Genomic DNA, 13877 nt, shown 5'->3' on the forward strand with positions numbered 1-13877 from the left:
AATCCAAGCCAGGAAGATCTTTCGCGGCCATGAATCTTTAATGCAAAGGATGTTCAGAGCCATTGCCGAAAAGTCACATGCTAGAATATGTCAAGGGTGCTTTTATTATGAATCAGGAGATGAGGAGGAGCCAAACCAGGAGGATGGAACCCTTGGTAGAAACTAGGATTTTATTTTTTATTTTATTTTATTTATTTATTTTGTCACACAGTATATATAAGCATAAGAATGAAATAATTGTACAATATATAAGCATATATATGAGTATGTAATGACTCATATATATGCTTATATATTGTACAATTATTTCATGCTTATGCTTATATATACTATGTGACAATATATATATGAGTATGTATATATACTCATATATATATATGAGTAGATATATATATATATATATACTCAACCAAGGTTGACTCAGCCTTCCATCCTTTATAAGGTAGGTAAAATGGGGACCCAGATTGTTGGGGGCAATAAAGTTGACTTTGTATATAATATACAAATGGATGAAGACTATTGCTTAACACAGTGTAAGCCGCCCTGAGTCTTCGGAGAAGGGCGGGATATAAATTCAAATAAAAAAAAATATGAGTATGAGTATGTAATGACTAAGGCACGCGGTGGCTCAGGGGCTAGGACGTTGAGCTTGTCGATCGAAAGGTCGGCAGCTCAGCGGTTCGAATCCCTAGTGCTGCCGTGTAACGGGGTGAGCTCCCGTTACTTGTCCCAGCTTCTGCCAACCTAGCAGTTTTGAAAGCAGGTAAAAATGCAAGTAAAAAAAATAGGGACCACCTTTGGTGGGAAGGGAACAGCGTTCTGTGCGCCTTTGGCGTTGAGTCATGCCGGCCACATGACCACGGAGACGTCTTCGGACAGCGCTGGCTCTTCGGCTTTGAAATGGAGATGAGCATCGCCCCCTAGAGTCGGCAACAACTAGCACGTATGTGCAAGGGGAATCTTTACCTTTACCTTATGTAATGACTATATTAATTGATGAAACAATAGGACAGGAACGGTAGGCACATTTGTGCTCTTATGCACGCCCCTTACAGACCTCTTAGGAATGGGGTGAGGTCAATGGTAGATAATTTTTGGTTGAAGCTTTGGGGATTTTGGGAAGAGACCACAGAGTCAGGTAGTGTGTTCCAAGCATTAACAACTCTGTAACTGAAGTCATATTTTCTGCAATCAAGATTGGAGCGGTTAACATTAAGCTTAAATCTATTGTGTGCTCGTGTATGGATAGGTTATGAGTCTCTCCCTCGGTCTTGACATTGTAGGAGGGGAGTTACTATTATATTTATTTTATATCCCCTACTTCTGAGCTGTCTATCTCCATTGGAGAGGATCTCTGGGTGGCATAGAATCTAATACATAAAATTAAACATTAAAAATTTGGATTAAGAATGAGGAATCTTTGGTGTTCTTTGCATTGGATTGTTGATTGATTGGGGTTGTTGTTGTTTTTTCAGATGTTTCCTTACCAAACTAGATAAAATCCTCAGTTTTTCTTATAACTTAGAAGAGTCCTTCTAAACCGGTGCACTGATAGTGTTACCTAGTTGGGTCATGAAACATCTCTAAGAACACAACCTAGTTCAGAGAGCACCAAGGACCCCACAGTTCGACCCTGAGCTACAAATATTCCCTTCCTGTCGGAAGGAAATCTACTGAACACACACTGCACACTCGCAAACGCAAAATGTAAAACACAAGGCCTACTATTATTTATTTAAGGAACCCTTGGTTTGATTTTTTTCATTCTTTGAAAATAAAATAAAAAATATCCCATCTCCATGGAGACTCCGATGTCTCATCTCTCTTTGGCGATTCTCCCTCCCTCCCTCAGCAAAGAGGAATTATTCTAGGGAAAGATGGATAGAGTGTTCAAAAGAAAACCAGTGGTGGGTTTCCAATATTCTTATGACCAGTTCGCCACGCGCCTCCCACACCTGCACCCAGCCTTCCGCGCATGCGCTCTGCTCACTCATGTGCCTTCCGTGCATCTGCCCGTCCTCAAAAACATGCCTAAATAGGACAGCATACAGCTGGGGTGGGTGGGCGGGCCCACCTGCGATTTCCGCTACCGGTTTGTCTGAACCGCTACGAACCGGCTGAATACCGCCTCTGAAGAAAACCCTCCACTTTTAATGGATAAAAGCACCCGCTTGGGTTCAGATGGACAATCCAATATTTTATTTTTTATTTGTTTGCAAGGAAGAAGGGCAGTACAGAAGAATGCCGGTAGCAGCAAAGTTTTTCCTAGCCTTTCCTCCCTTTTCTTTAAATAAAGAAAAGAAGGATGATGTAAGGATTTAATTTGGGTCGGTCATCGGGATGAGAGGTTTAATCTTCTGAGTTTTTGGCCTTGTGCTGAAGCCCATCTTCAGGGAACTTCTCTTTCACACATTCTGGTGAGAAATAAGACTTAATCTCTGGTCCCAATGACATTATCCAGGGACACATATAGTGTACGTCCCTTCATTCTTGACAGAAGGATGTGATTCTTGACTGCCATCTAGCGTTCTGACCTCATGTCTCTTCTCTCTTTGTTTTTCTGCAGACAGAAAGCTTTGGCATCCACCGGAGGTCGAAGTGTGCAAGCAGCTTGTGACTGGTGCGTATGAATTCATGTATTATGAAATCCCTAACCCTGCCAGTATTGTGGGAAATAAAAAATTTCCCCTTGCCCTCGGAAGAACTGGGAATTAAACTGGTGGCTTGGTGCATAGGCTGACATGGTCCTCTGGCATTGATCTGTAGCTACATCGAAAACAATTATCTCTCGGGCATCTCACAGATAAAAAAAAAAGAGCAGGGTTTATAATTTCCCCAGGGCTTGAACCATTTGTTGTCCAATTCACATCGGCTACTTGTATTAGGTCAAGGTAAAGGTTCCCGTCGCACATATGTGCTAGTCGTTCCTGACTCTAGGGGGCGGTGCTCATCTCCATTTCAAAGCCGAAGAGCCAGCGTCATCCGAAGACGTCTCCATGGTCATGTGGCCGGCATGACTAAATGCCAAAGGCGCACGGAACGCTGTTACCTTCCCACCAAAGGTGGTCCCTATTTTTCTACAGCGTTCCGTGCGCCTTTGGCGTTGAGTCATGCCGGCCACATGACCATGGAGACGTCTTCTGACAGCACTGGCTTTTCAGCTTTGAAACAGAGATGAGCACCGCCCCCTAGAGTCGGGAATGACTAGCACGTATATGTGAGGGGAACCTTTACTTTTATCATAAGGAATTCTATTGTTTATTCATCTGGATTTGTTCTATGGACCTGAAAGGACCATCCGGTCTCCTCTGTTCTTCCTTACAGGCTCTTTTCCCATGTCTGTGACCCCTTCCTCGATGACCCTCTTCCTCGGGAATACGTCCTCTACCTACGTCCCACCGGCCCGTTAGCACGGAAGCTGACCGACTTCTGGCAGCAGTCGAAACAGTTGTGTGGGAAAAACAAAGCCCACAACATATTTCCCCACATCACACTCTGCCAATTCTTTATGGTGAGTCTGGACCGGAGCACCCGGAGTCCCTCCTTGAAAATGGCAACGCAACTTTGAGGTCTGCGTCTCACCTTCTTATGGGATGTCTTGCAGTGTGAAGACAGCAAGGTGGACGCACTCTGTGAAGCCCTACAGGCTACAGTGACCCGGTGGAGATGCAAATTCCCTCTTCCTTTGCCTCTGGAACTCTATACCTCATCCAACTTCATCGGTCTCTTCGTTAAGGAGGACTATGCAGAGATCCTGAAGAAATTTGGGGCAGACTTTGCGGCGGAAGCCACCGCTAAAGCTGGTGAGCAGGGAGTGGAATAACCGAACAACTCTTCCCGTTTTAAATTCTGCTTAAATGGTCTGAGCTGGTCAGGTATTCACTTACCTTCGCTAACGATTCGCAAATGTGAGCGGGTGCAGTCATTTCGCTCACACACGCCACCTCCACAGATGCACAGGACCATCCGCGCATGCGCAGAGCATCAAAAACGGGACGTGATTACATCTGGGTGGGTGAGTGGAGCCTCCCGCCGCCACCGCTGCCGGTTCTCCTGAACCGGATAGAACCAGCTGAATACCATCACTGGTGCTGGTGCCTTTGGAATGGCTTTCCATGAGCTCAGGTAGGCAGGCTTTCTGTTGTGACCTAGGCTCACTTAGGCATAAAAGACACAATTAGTCTTAAACAGCCCTATTTTATTATAACAGCTGGGAATTACTTCATTCCCAGCTTAGTCCAAATCAATTCCAAAACAAGTCCTTTAGAAAAAGTCCTTCGGCCTTATCACAAACCTTTATCTTCTTTGGCACCCTACCAAAGGCTTTTCTTGGCAAAGCCCCAAAAAGTTCAGAAACAAGAGAGGCTGACCAGAAACAAATGTAGCAACATTGCTTTCCTACAAAGAGCCCAAGAGCCGTTGCTGCTCTTTTAAGCCTTATGAGAGGGGCCAATCATCTCCTGGCCTTACTCCCAAGTCATCCTTTTTGCTTCAGCTGCTCTTGGCTTCTGGCAACTCTTTGCATGTGTGCACTAGGAACAGGCTCCTCCTGTTTCTCTGCCTCTTTGGTGTCCACCTCTGGAGGCTCTGGAGTCTGCACATTGCTCCCAGGTGGCCCTAGCCCCATCTCTGCCTCCGAGCCCTCGTCCAGGCCTTCCCCTGACTTCAGGACTGGCCCACTGTCCTCCCCAGCCTCCTCACTGTCCGACTCTGCTGCTGGCAGACTATAACACTTTCCTTCCAGTTTGCTTTTGACGAGGGATCTTGAAGAACCCAAGGAAAGGGTTTGCCTTGAAAAGATCCCAGAAATAGAATAACAGAATTGGAAGGGACCTTGGAGGTCTTTTAGTCCAACCCCCTGCTCAGGCAGGAAACCCTACACCATGAGCACAGTGGTGGCGCAGTGGTTAGAATGCAGTACTGCCGACTATTTCTGCTGACTGCCGGCTGACTGCAATTTGGCAGTTCGAATCTCACCAGACTCAAGGTTGACTCAGCCTTCTATTCTTCCAAAGTGGGTAAAATGAGGAGCCAGATTGTTGGGGGAAAATATGCTTAGTCTGTAAACCACTCAGAAAGCAAAGCTGGCTGAGGGACTCTGGGAGTTGAAGTCCACAAGTCTTAAAGGGACCAAGGTTGGAGATCCCTGCTGTAAAGCACTGTGAAGAGGTATATACCCTGTTTCCCCTAAAATAAGACATGTTTTCGGTGACATGCTATTGACCACCATTTTTCTTCTTGTAGACGTGCACGTGGAACCCCACAAGAAGCAACTCCATGTGACCCTGGCTTACCACTTCCAAGCCAACCACTTGGCCACCCTTGAGAAGTTGGCTCAGAGCATCGATGTCAAACTGGGCTGCGATTGGGTAGCTACCATCTTCTCCCGTGACATTAGATTTGCCAATCATGAGGTAAGTTGGACTTGAAGAAACTTCTTGTAAGATGTTCAGGAGGATGTTCTGAAATGGACTCACTAGGTCCATGGTGCTTCCTTGGCAGTTTTATAGATGTGATTTGTCACTTATTCTGGGATAGCTTCTTGATTTCGCGGTTGAGTCAAGGGTCTTGACTTCCCAGTCTTGTCAATAGCCCCAGAATTATGTGCTGGGTTCTCAGAATTCAAATACTGCTAAAATAGTGAAGTAGGAACAAAAAAGTGGTGTGGTAGCCTAGAGGTGGAGCTCTTGCCTCACAGTCAGGAGGCTGTGAGTTCGATCCTAGGTAGAGGCAGTTATTTCTCTCTCTGGGCACAATGAGAATATATCTGCTGAACAAAACTCTGCACTGGCAACAGGAAGAGCATCCGGCCAGTAATCACTCAGCTCCATTTAGTTGCCCAGACTCCATCCACAAGGGATTATGGGGTCATTAAAAGATGATGATGAACTGAAGTAGGAACAAAATATTATTTATTTGGGAGTGGGAATTCCAGAAACTTTAGTCTTAGAATTTCTCCCTGAGAATCCATAGTTAGGGGAAAAGTAGAATAGAATATAGAATAATAGAATCGGAAGGGACCTTGAAGGTCTTCTGGTTTAACCTCCAGCTCCATCAGGAGACTATCCCATTTCAGACAAACGGTCATCCAGTCTCTTTAAAAGCTTCCAGTGATGGAGCACTCACAACTTCTGAAGACAAGGTATTCCGCTGGTTGATTGTTCTCACCATTAAGAAACTTCTCCTTGGTTCTAGGTTTTTTCTCTCCTTGGTTAGTTTCCATCCATTGTTTCCTAGTTTCCATCCATTGTTTCCTAGTTTCCATCCATTGTTCACGTCTTTTGAAGGATCGGAAAAAGGAGCCCAAAGCAAGAGATTTGCTGGTCAGTGGCTCAATTTCCTCCTCTTTCTCTTTTCCAGACCCTGCAAGTCATCTATCCCTACACCCCACAGAACGATGACGAGCTCGAACTCGTGCCAGGAGACTTCATCTTCATGTCTCCTGTGGAACAAATCACAACTAGCGAAGGCTGGATTTATGGTACATCTTTTGCCACGGGCTGCTCAGGATTGTTGCCAGAGAATTATATCACCAAAGCCGATGAATGTGGCACTTGGGTTTACCATGGGTGAGTAATTCCATTTTCCACGTTTTCTAGTATTTTTCACGGGGAGTTAAACCTAATCCTATCCTGAAGGGTTAATAAGAACTTTTCTTGTTGACGGGTCTGGGAAATAGCTGAGTAGACATACGTTGTTAGAAGGTCAAGATGAACCTGTGGGTAGAAACATGTTCTTCTGGCCTGTCGGCCCGCTGGCCCCTCCAGCAGCCGAATCAGAGGAGGAGGCATGGGAGTCAGGATCAGCAGCAAAACAACCTGAGAACTCCGGGGGAGAGGAGCTGGCAGAGAGAGACAGAGACAGAGACAGAGGCGGAGCCTGGGCTGTCCATCAGCCCTCAGATGGAGAGTCAACAGTCCCCAGGTCTGATGAGGAAGAGGAGGAACAGCTGGGTCCAGTGCTTGTCGCACAGATGTACAGAAGGCAGAGAAGAGGAGAGCAATGGAAATCTATGGGCTTGTTGTGTCTGTGCCCCCCGAGCCGGGCTCCCTGCCAGAAAGTGACTCGGGAAGTGAGGGGGAAGGGCCATCAGGACTTACCTCAGGAGCACCGGCTTCCCTGGCTCAGCTCCAGGAGCCAGAGGCAGACTAGGTGGAGGAGATAATGAGGCCTCCGTCCCCTGACTCTTCCCCACCCCCCCAGGCCATGCCTCCAGACCCGGCTGATGGCAATCAGGCCTGGCTGGACCCTAGGTTTCGTAGGCAGGAGAGGCGGGAACAACAGAAGCAGGGGTGTGGCAGGCCTAGAAAGTGCTGAGTCATGGAGCCACACCCCACAGGATATAAAAGCAGCAAGGGCTGCTATACCACTTTGTGGCAAGCAAATCAACTGCTTAACTAGAGCTGAAGTACTGTTTGTTCCTGGTTGACTCATCGGCATCAAGAGAGATAACAGAGACACTTGGCAGATGCTTGCTAGTTTGCTGCCAGAGCTGATAGTGCTGGCTAATTAAGCCATCGCTCGGACTGGGGCGAGGGGGACAGAACAGGGCTGATCCTTGGGATGGAAGAGCCACCGCTGCTAGTGAAGCCCCATCCTAGCTCTGGGGATAAAAGGCAGGGGGCAGAGATGTGGCAGACAACTATTCATCTCCCTGCCGGACAGTCTTGTTAGTCTGCGGCGAGAGAGAAACAATTTTGCCGGGGCTGCTGTGCTCTTAATAAAGGAATCATTGCTTCAACTACAGAGGGTTTGTCGTGTTTGGGGAGGTGGGTCAGAACACATGTTGGTAAAAGGTCAGGATGAAGTACTGATGGAGAAGACCTGATCTCTCTTGGATATTAAAAGACCAGCCTCTCAGTCTACATCCCATTTAATGGCTGCAATTTGGAGTAATTTTTGGACATTGTCCAGACCGCCTGGGAGAAAGTAGCTCTTGCCTTTGTGTTTTCTTCCTCCTCCCAAACGGCTAGCATTTTGGAAAGGAACAGTCAAATCTCTTCCTTGTGAGAAAAGGTTGCAAAAATCATTTGCTCCAGATTTTAATAATTATCTTCCATAAGAGAGCTGACATTTTCAAACTAGGTCAATTATAATCCTCAGTGTTAGACAGCCATGGCCCTAAGGAGGTGACGTAAGCATTCTGACCATCGTATAGTTACGCTACCAAGCGATGAGCCACCGTTTATTCTTGTCTGTTGCAAAAAACCAACCCCTGTATCTTCCTGCATCTTTGGAAAATGTTAAGTTTTATTTTCTTTTTACCATAAGAATTGGTGGAGGCCAGTTGGTACCAGGTTCAGGGCCATTGGTGGGCTGTTGCCGGTTCGGACCGGTTCGGGCAAACTGGTAGTTCCAACCACCGGCTGGGTCCGCCCACCCACCCGCCCCAGCACTATCCCGTCCTATATATCTCACTCTCTGGCTCGCTCGCCCTGCCCACACAGCCCAACTGATTTCCATGCCTCACCCGCTCTACTCACCGTGGCTGCCCGAGAAGTTGTGCCGGAAGCCGCGTGCAGGAAATCGCCGTTTGAAACCGTACACAAGCGCTCACATTTTCGGTTCTGCACTAGGCGTTAGTGTTGTTAAATTATACGAAGCCCATTTTTGTTCAGGGCCCTTTGGTAGAATGCTACACTTGAAGAGTTATATTCTCTAAAATAGCAATAGCACTTAGACTTATATACCGCTTCACAGTGCTTTACAGCCCTCTCTGTAAAGTGGTTTTACAGAGTCAGCCTCTTGCCCCCAACAATCTGGGTCCTCATTTTACCACTCTCGGAAGGATGGAAGGCTGAGTCAACCTTGAGCCTGGTGAGATTCGAATTGCCAAATTGCAGTCAGCCGGCAGTCAGCCTGCAATACTGCACTCTAACCACTGTGCCATCCCAGCTCTTGTTAACCATATTTTTCCTTTCTGCATTGGGTCTAGGTCATATTCTATTATGAATGCCACTATTTCCTCGTCTCTCGTGATGTTCGCTGATGGGGTGATGGATCGGCGATCCCAAGAGGATCAAGGACCAGGGGAAACAGGGCCTCTCACAATTTTCTGTCAGAGTATGCAGGTAAGGAAAGTTCACACTTGTGAATCCTTCCCTCTATCTGCCTCCCAGCTTTGACTGCCAGGAGGGGAGAAGTCAAGCCAAGGTAGTGTTTAAGTCCTACTTTTTTTTCTTGTGGTCAGCCCTTAAGGATCTCCAACACACCTGGACCCCAGAAAAGATGCCTGTTTGTTTGTCGCCATGGAGAAAGAATGGATGTCGTGTTTGGAAAATATTGGCTCTCGCAATGTTTTGATACCAAAGGTGAGTTTCTCTCCATTCCACTCCCTGATGAACCTGTTCATTCCTCTATGTTTACAGGTAGCTAATTTGGAGTTCAAAGGGACGTGGTGGTTCAGGGGCTAGGACGTTGAGCTTGTCGATCAAAAGGTCGGCAGCTCAGCGGTTTGAATCCCTAGTGCTGCCGTGTAATGGGGTGAGCTCCCGTTACTTGTCCCAGCTTCTGCCAACCTAGCGATTCGAAAGCACATAAAAAATGCAAGTAGAAAAAATAGGGACCACCTTTGGTGGGAAGGGAACAGCGTTCCATGCACCTTTGGTGTTGAGTGATGCCGGCCACATGACTACGGAGATGTCTTCGGACAGCGCTGGCTCTTCGGCTTTGAAACGGAGATGAGCACCGCCCCCTAGAGTCAGAAACGACTAGCACATATGTGCGAGGGGAACCTTTACCTTTACCTTAATTTGGAGTTTAACAATGGGGATTCACCTGATTTAGAAGAGGATGGGAAGTAGGTTGGAACAAAAGCAGAGGACAAATGAGAAGGAAGAGAGTGTGTGTGTCCATAGACCTGAAAGGGAGAAGAACGTATGGTGAATTTTGAGATTCTGGAACTTCCTAGACAGACACACAGATGCCATGGGATCCTCTTCCAGACATTTCATTACCTAATTGGGTAACATCATCAGTGCTGGAAGGGGGTGGGGTTTGCTCTCTGTTTATATACCGTGGGTTACGCTGTCAGTGTTGGTGAGATGTTCTTGATGGTTCATTGGACTGTTGTTTACTTGTTAGCTTGTTTGTTTGAGCTGGTAGTTCCTTGATTTGGTTATTGTTTACTGCTTGGTTGTTGTTCTTAGATGGATGGATGGATGACAGATAGATAGATAGATAGATAGATAGATAGATAGATAGATAGATAGATAGATAGATAGATGATAGATAGATTGATGATAGATAGATAGATAGATAGATAGATAGATAGATAGATAGATAGATAGATAGATAGATAGATAGATAGATACTTAATAGGTAGTGTGTATGTGTATATATAGAGAGGGGAGGGAGGGAGAGAGAGAGAGATGATAGATAGATAGATAGATAGATAGATAGATAGATAGATAGATAGATAGATAGATAGATAGATAGACAGACAGACAGACAGACAGACAGACAGACAGACAGACAGACAGAGACAGATAGATAGATATGGTGAGATATATATATACACACATACAGAGAGAGGGAGAGGGAGAGAGAGGGAGAGAGAGAGAGATCTATGTATTTATAGATGCATACATACATGATAGAGATAGATTAGGAGAGAGAGATACATAGATAGAGATAGATGATGATGAAGACATTGATAATGGACGATAGATAGATGATGGATAGATGGATGGATGGATGGATGGATGGATGGATGGATGGATGGATGGATGGATGGATGGATAGATAGATAGGCAGACACACACCATAGTACCAATCCCAAAATTGCCAGGCCATCCCATTAATGTACAAGAGGTGACAACACCTGGCCAACCTTGGCTGATCTCAGAAGAACACCAAGGTCAAACCAAATTATATTTTGGAAGAGGAGGCCATCAGCCTCCTCAGCTTCGGACCTTGGAGGTCAAGCCCACCACCACTCCATCCCCCAGAACTCGATCGGGACAAACCCTTTCTCTAACGGCGCCAAGAAAGCTTCACAGATGCTACCAGGAGTTGAGGTTGACTTCTATCTTGACGTAAGTCATGCGTCCTGGAGGAATCTCCTTATCTGGCACTCTTCCGTGTCTCCACACAGGAAGATACATCCGCACAAATCTGAATATGCCTCACAACTTGCCTCAACGGAGCGGTGGTTTTAGGGAGTATGAAAAGGATGCCCCTATCACGGTGTTGGGATGCACGCAAGCCCGGCTTGTCGGTGAGTTTGCTTTCTCAGGGGTTGGGGCGGGAAGGGGCACGTTGAAAAGGTGTATCTTTGTCCTCTAAAGCAAGGGTGTCAAACAACAAGGCCCGCGGGCCAGGGGTGAAATCCAGCAGGTTCTGACAGGTTCTGGAGAACCGGTAGCGAAAATTTTGAGTAGTTCAGAGAACTGGCAAATACCACCTCTGGCTGGCCCCAGAGTGGGGTGGGAATGGGGATTTTGCAGTATCCTCCCCCTGCCACGCCCACCAAGCCACGCCCACAGAACCAGTAGTAAAAAACAATTGGATTTCACCACTGTCCGCGATATGGTTGGATCTGGCCCACGGGCCCATCCTGGAAAATGTAAGGGGCCTGCCCACGTTGCTTCAGCCCAGTCTACCCAGCGCAAAGAGGAAACATGCCAGCAGTTTGGGGAGTGGCGTCAAGATGGCCACGCCCACCCAGTCGGCTGGAGGGAAGTGCCGCTGGTGGCAAAGAGCCGGAGGGCCTTGTTCCAATGGGACTGCATCATGGCCTGGAACTGGCTGATCATCTCAGCCCATTGAACCTCCAGGCGCCGGTACCTGGCCTTGCCCTCTCGCAGGTCTTCCCTCTGCTTGGAAAGCCTATGCTCCTAGTCCTCAGTGAGGTTCTTGTGCTGAGCCTCCTTCTCGGCCAGATCCAATTTGAACTGAGCCAGCTGTTTTGCCAATTCCTTCTTGTGGTGGCTGCTTAGCTTCAACAACTGCTTCCCGTTGGGGCCCTAAGGAGCCCGGGCAAGCAGGCAAGGAGGAGCTGGGAGGGGAGGGGTCGAGTAGAGACGAGCAAGGTGCCTTTTCACATGAGTGACATCGAGTTGGCCACGCCCACCCAGTCACATGACCAGCTAGCCACGCCCACCCAGCCAGTCATTAGGCAGATCGTATCAGTGGTCCGCGGGATTTAAAATTATGAATCTAATGGGCCCTGAGGTCCAAAAGGTTGGTGACCCTTGGTTTAAAGCAAGAATGTCCAATCTTAGCAACTTTAAGATCTGTGGAGTTCGACTCCCAGAATTCCTTAGCCACCCCTGATTTAAAGGCACTGGCGCACTCACCCTTGCGTAGCCTTGGGATTCGTTCCATAATTCGTTCTGTAACAACTAGACACCAGAACAGTTTTTTCCCTAAGGCCATCACTCTGCTAAACAAATAATTCCATCAACACTGTCAAACTATTTACTGAATCTGCACTACTATTAATCGTCTCATAGTTCCCATCACCCATCTCTTTCCACTTATGACTGTATGACTGTAACTTTGTTGCTGGCAATCCTTATGATTTACATTGATATATTGACCATCAATTGTGTTGTAAATGTTGTACCTTGATGAACGTGTCTTTTCTTTTATGTACACTGAGAGCATATGCACCAAGACAAATTCCTTGTGTGTCCAATCACACTTGGCCAATAAAAAATTCTATTCTATTCAATTCTAATGCTCCTGCACCTGTTGGCCTCTCCTTAGCAAAAAAAAGACAGCAAAGGCACAGTTTCGCCTACCTCCCCAGGGCCGTCTTGCTTGCCCCCGGCCCAGTTTGGCTGCAGCTTCTCCATCGACAACATTTGTGCCACTCGGGGTCGAACAATGTCACCGGCGGAATGATATCCAGCCTCTGACCCTTCCCCAGGCTGAGTCCATGAAAACGACATCCTGCAATCGCATTTTCCAGAGTGACAATGTGATAACAGCCACTCAAAATCACCTCTTGAACTAAGCTTTTAAAAAGGAAAATACGCGCTGGATAGGAACGTGGTTTTTTGCAGCACGAGTGCCATCTAGAGGCTGAATGTGGTTACTGCTTTGCAGGTCACAGTTTTAGTTGCTTTTCTCACCCTAGTCCAGGGGAAGGATACTGCAAAATCCCCATTCCCACCCCACTTGGAGGAAGGATATTGCAAAAATCCCCATTCCCACCCCACTCTGGGACCAGCCAGAGGTGGCATTTGCCAGTTCTCCGAACTACTCAAAATTTCCGCTACCGGTTCTCCGGAACTGGTCGGAACCTGCTGGATTTCACCCCTGCTCCTATGGACAATGTAACAATTTCCCTTTTTCCTTTTACCCATCTTCAAGGTCTTTTTAGGGTTGGAAAGTCACAATTTTCCTAGCTTGAAAAAAAAAGCCAATTTGGCCCTCAGTGTGTTGCAAGACACTGCCATATCCTTTATTTTGAACCCGGTGTCTCTGTACAGGCGAGGCTCTTCTTGAAAGCAACACTGTCATTCACCACATCTATTGTTCTCCATCGCTGCGCTGTGTGCAGACCGCACATCATATCCTGAAAGGTAAGTCACTGGGTGGGTTGATGTTGGTTTCCCTGAGGGACACCCATGGCCCCATCCATCCTGACCCCTCTGTCTTCACTAGGAGTTTTATTGTGTTGGCGTGGTGGTGCACTGAGGGAGCTCCACCAATCTCATTGCACATATGTTGTGCACTGAGAATAAAGATTTGAATTTGAATTGAATTGGATTTGAATTCTTTCTTTCTTTCTTTCTTTCTTTCCTTCCTTCCTTCCTTTCCTCCCTCCCTCTCTCTCTCCCTTTCTATCTTTCCTTCCTTCCCTCCCTTGCTCCCTTCCATTTCAATCTTCCTTCCTTCCTTCCTTCCTTCCTTCCTTCCTTCCTTCC

At 46.9% G+C, this 13877-nt stretch overlaps 1 protein-coding gene across 1 annotated transcript in view; it reads left to right on the plus strand.

Annotated features, from left to right (window-relative positions):
- Window positions 1-13877, plus strand: part of UBASH3B (ubiquitin associated and SH3 domain containing B) — a 75004-nt gene that overhangs the window by 49859 nt on the left and 11268 nt on the right. The window contains exons 2-10 of the mRNA XM_058194455.1: window positions 2567-2620; window positions 3325-3511; window positions 3605-3803; window positions 5245-5414; window positions 6361-6569; window positions 8936-9071; window positions 9191-9311; window positions 11096-11218; window positions 13440-13532. Coding sequence (XP_058050438.1) covers window positions 2567-2620; window positions 3325-3511; window positions 3605-3803; window positions 5245-5414; window positions 6361-6569; window positions 8936-9071; window positions 9191-9311; window positions 11096-11218; window positions 13440-13532 — 1292 coding nt within the window. The remainder of the gene's footprint in view (window positions 1-2566; window positions 2621-3324; window positions 3512-3604; window positions 3804-5244; window positions 5415-6360; window positions 6570-8935; window positions 9072-9190; window positions 9312-11095; window positions 11219-13439; window positions 13533-13877) is intronic.

This window comes from Ahaetulla prasina, chromosome 9, assembly GCF_028640845.1.
Source record: "Ahaetulla prasina isolate Xishuangbanna chromosome 9, ASM2864084v1, whole genome shotgun sequence".
NCBI lineage: Eukaryota > Metazoa > Chordata > Lepidosauria > Squamata > Colubridae > Ahaetulla > Ahaetulla prasina.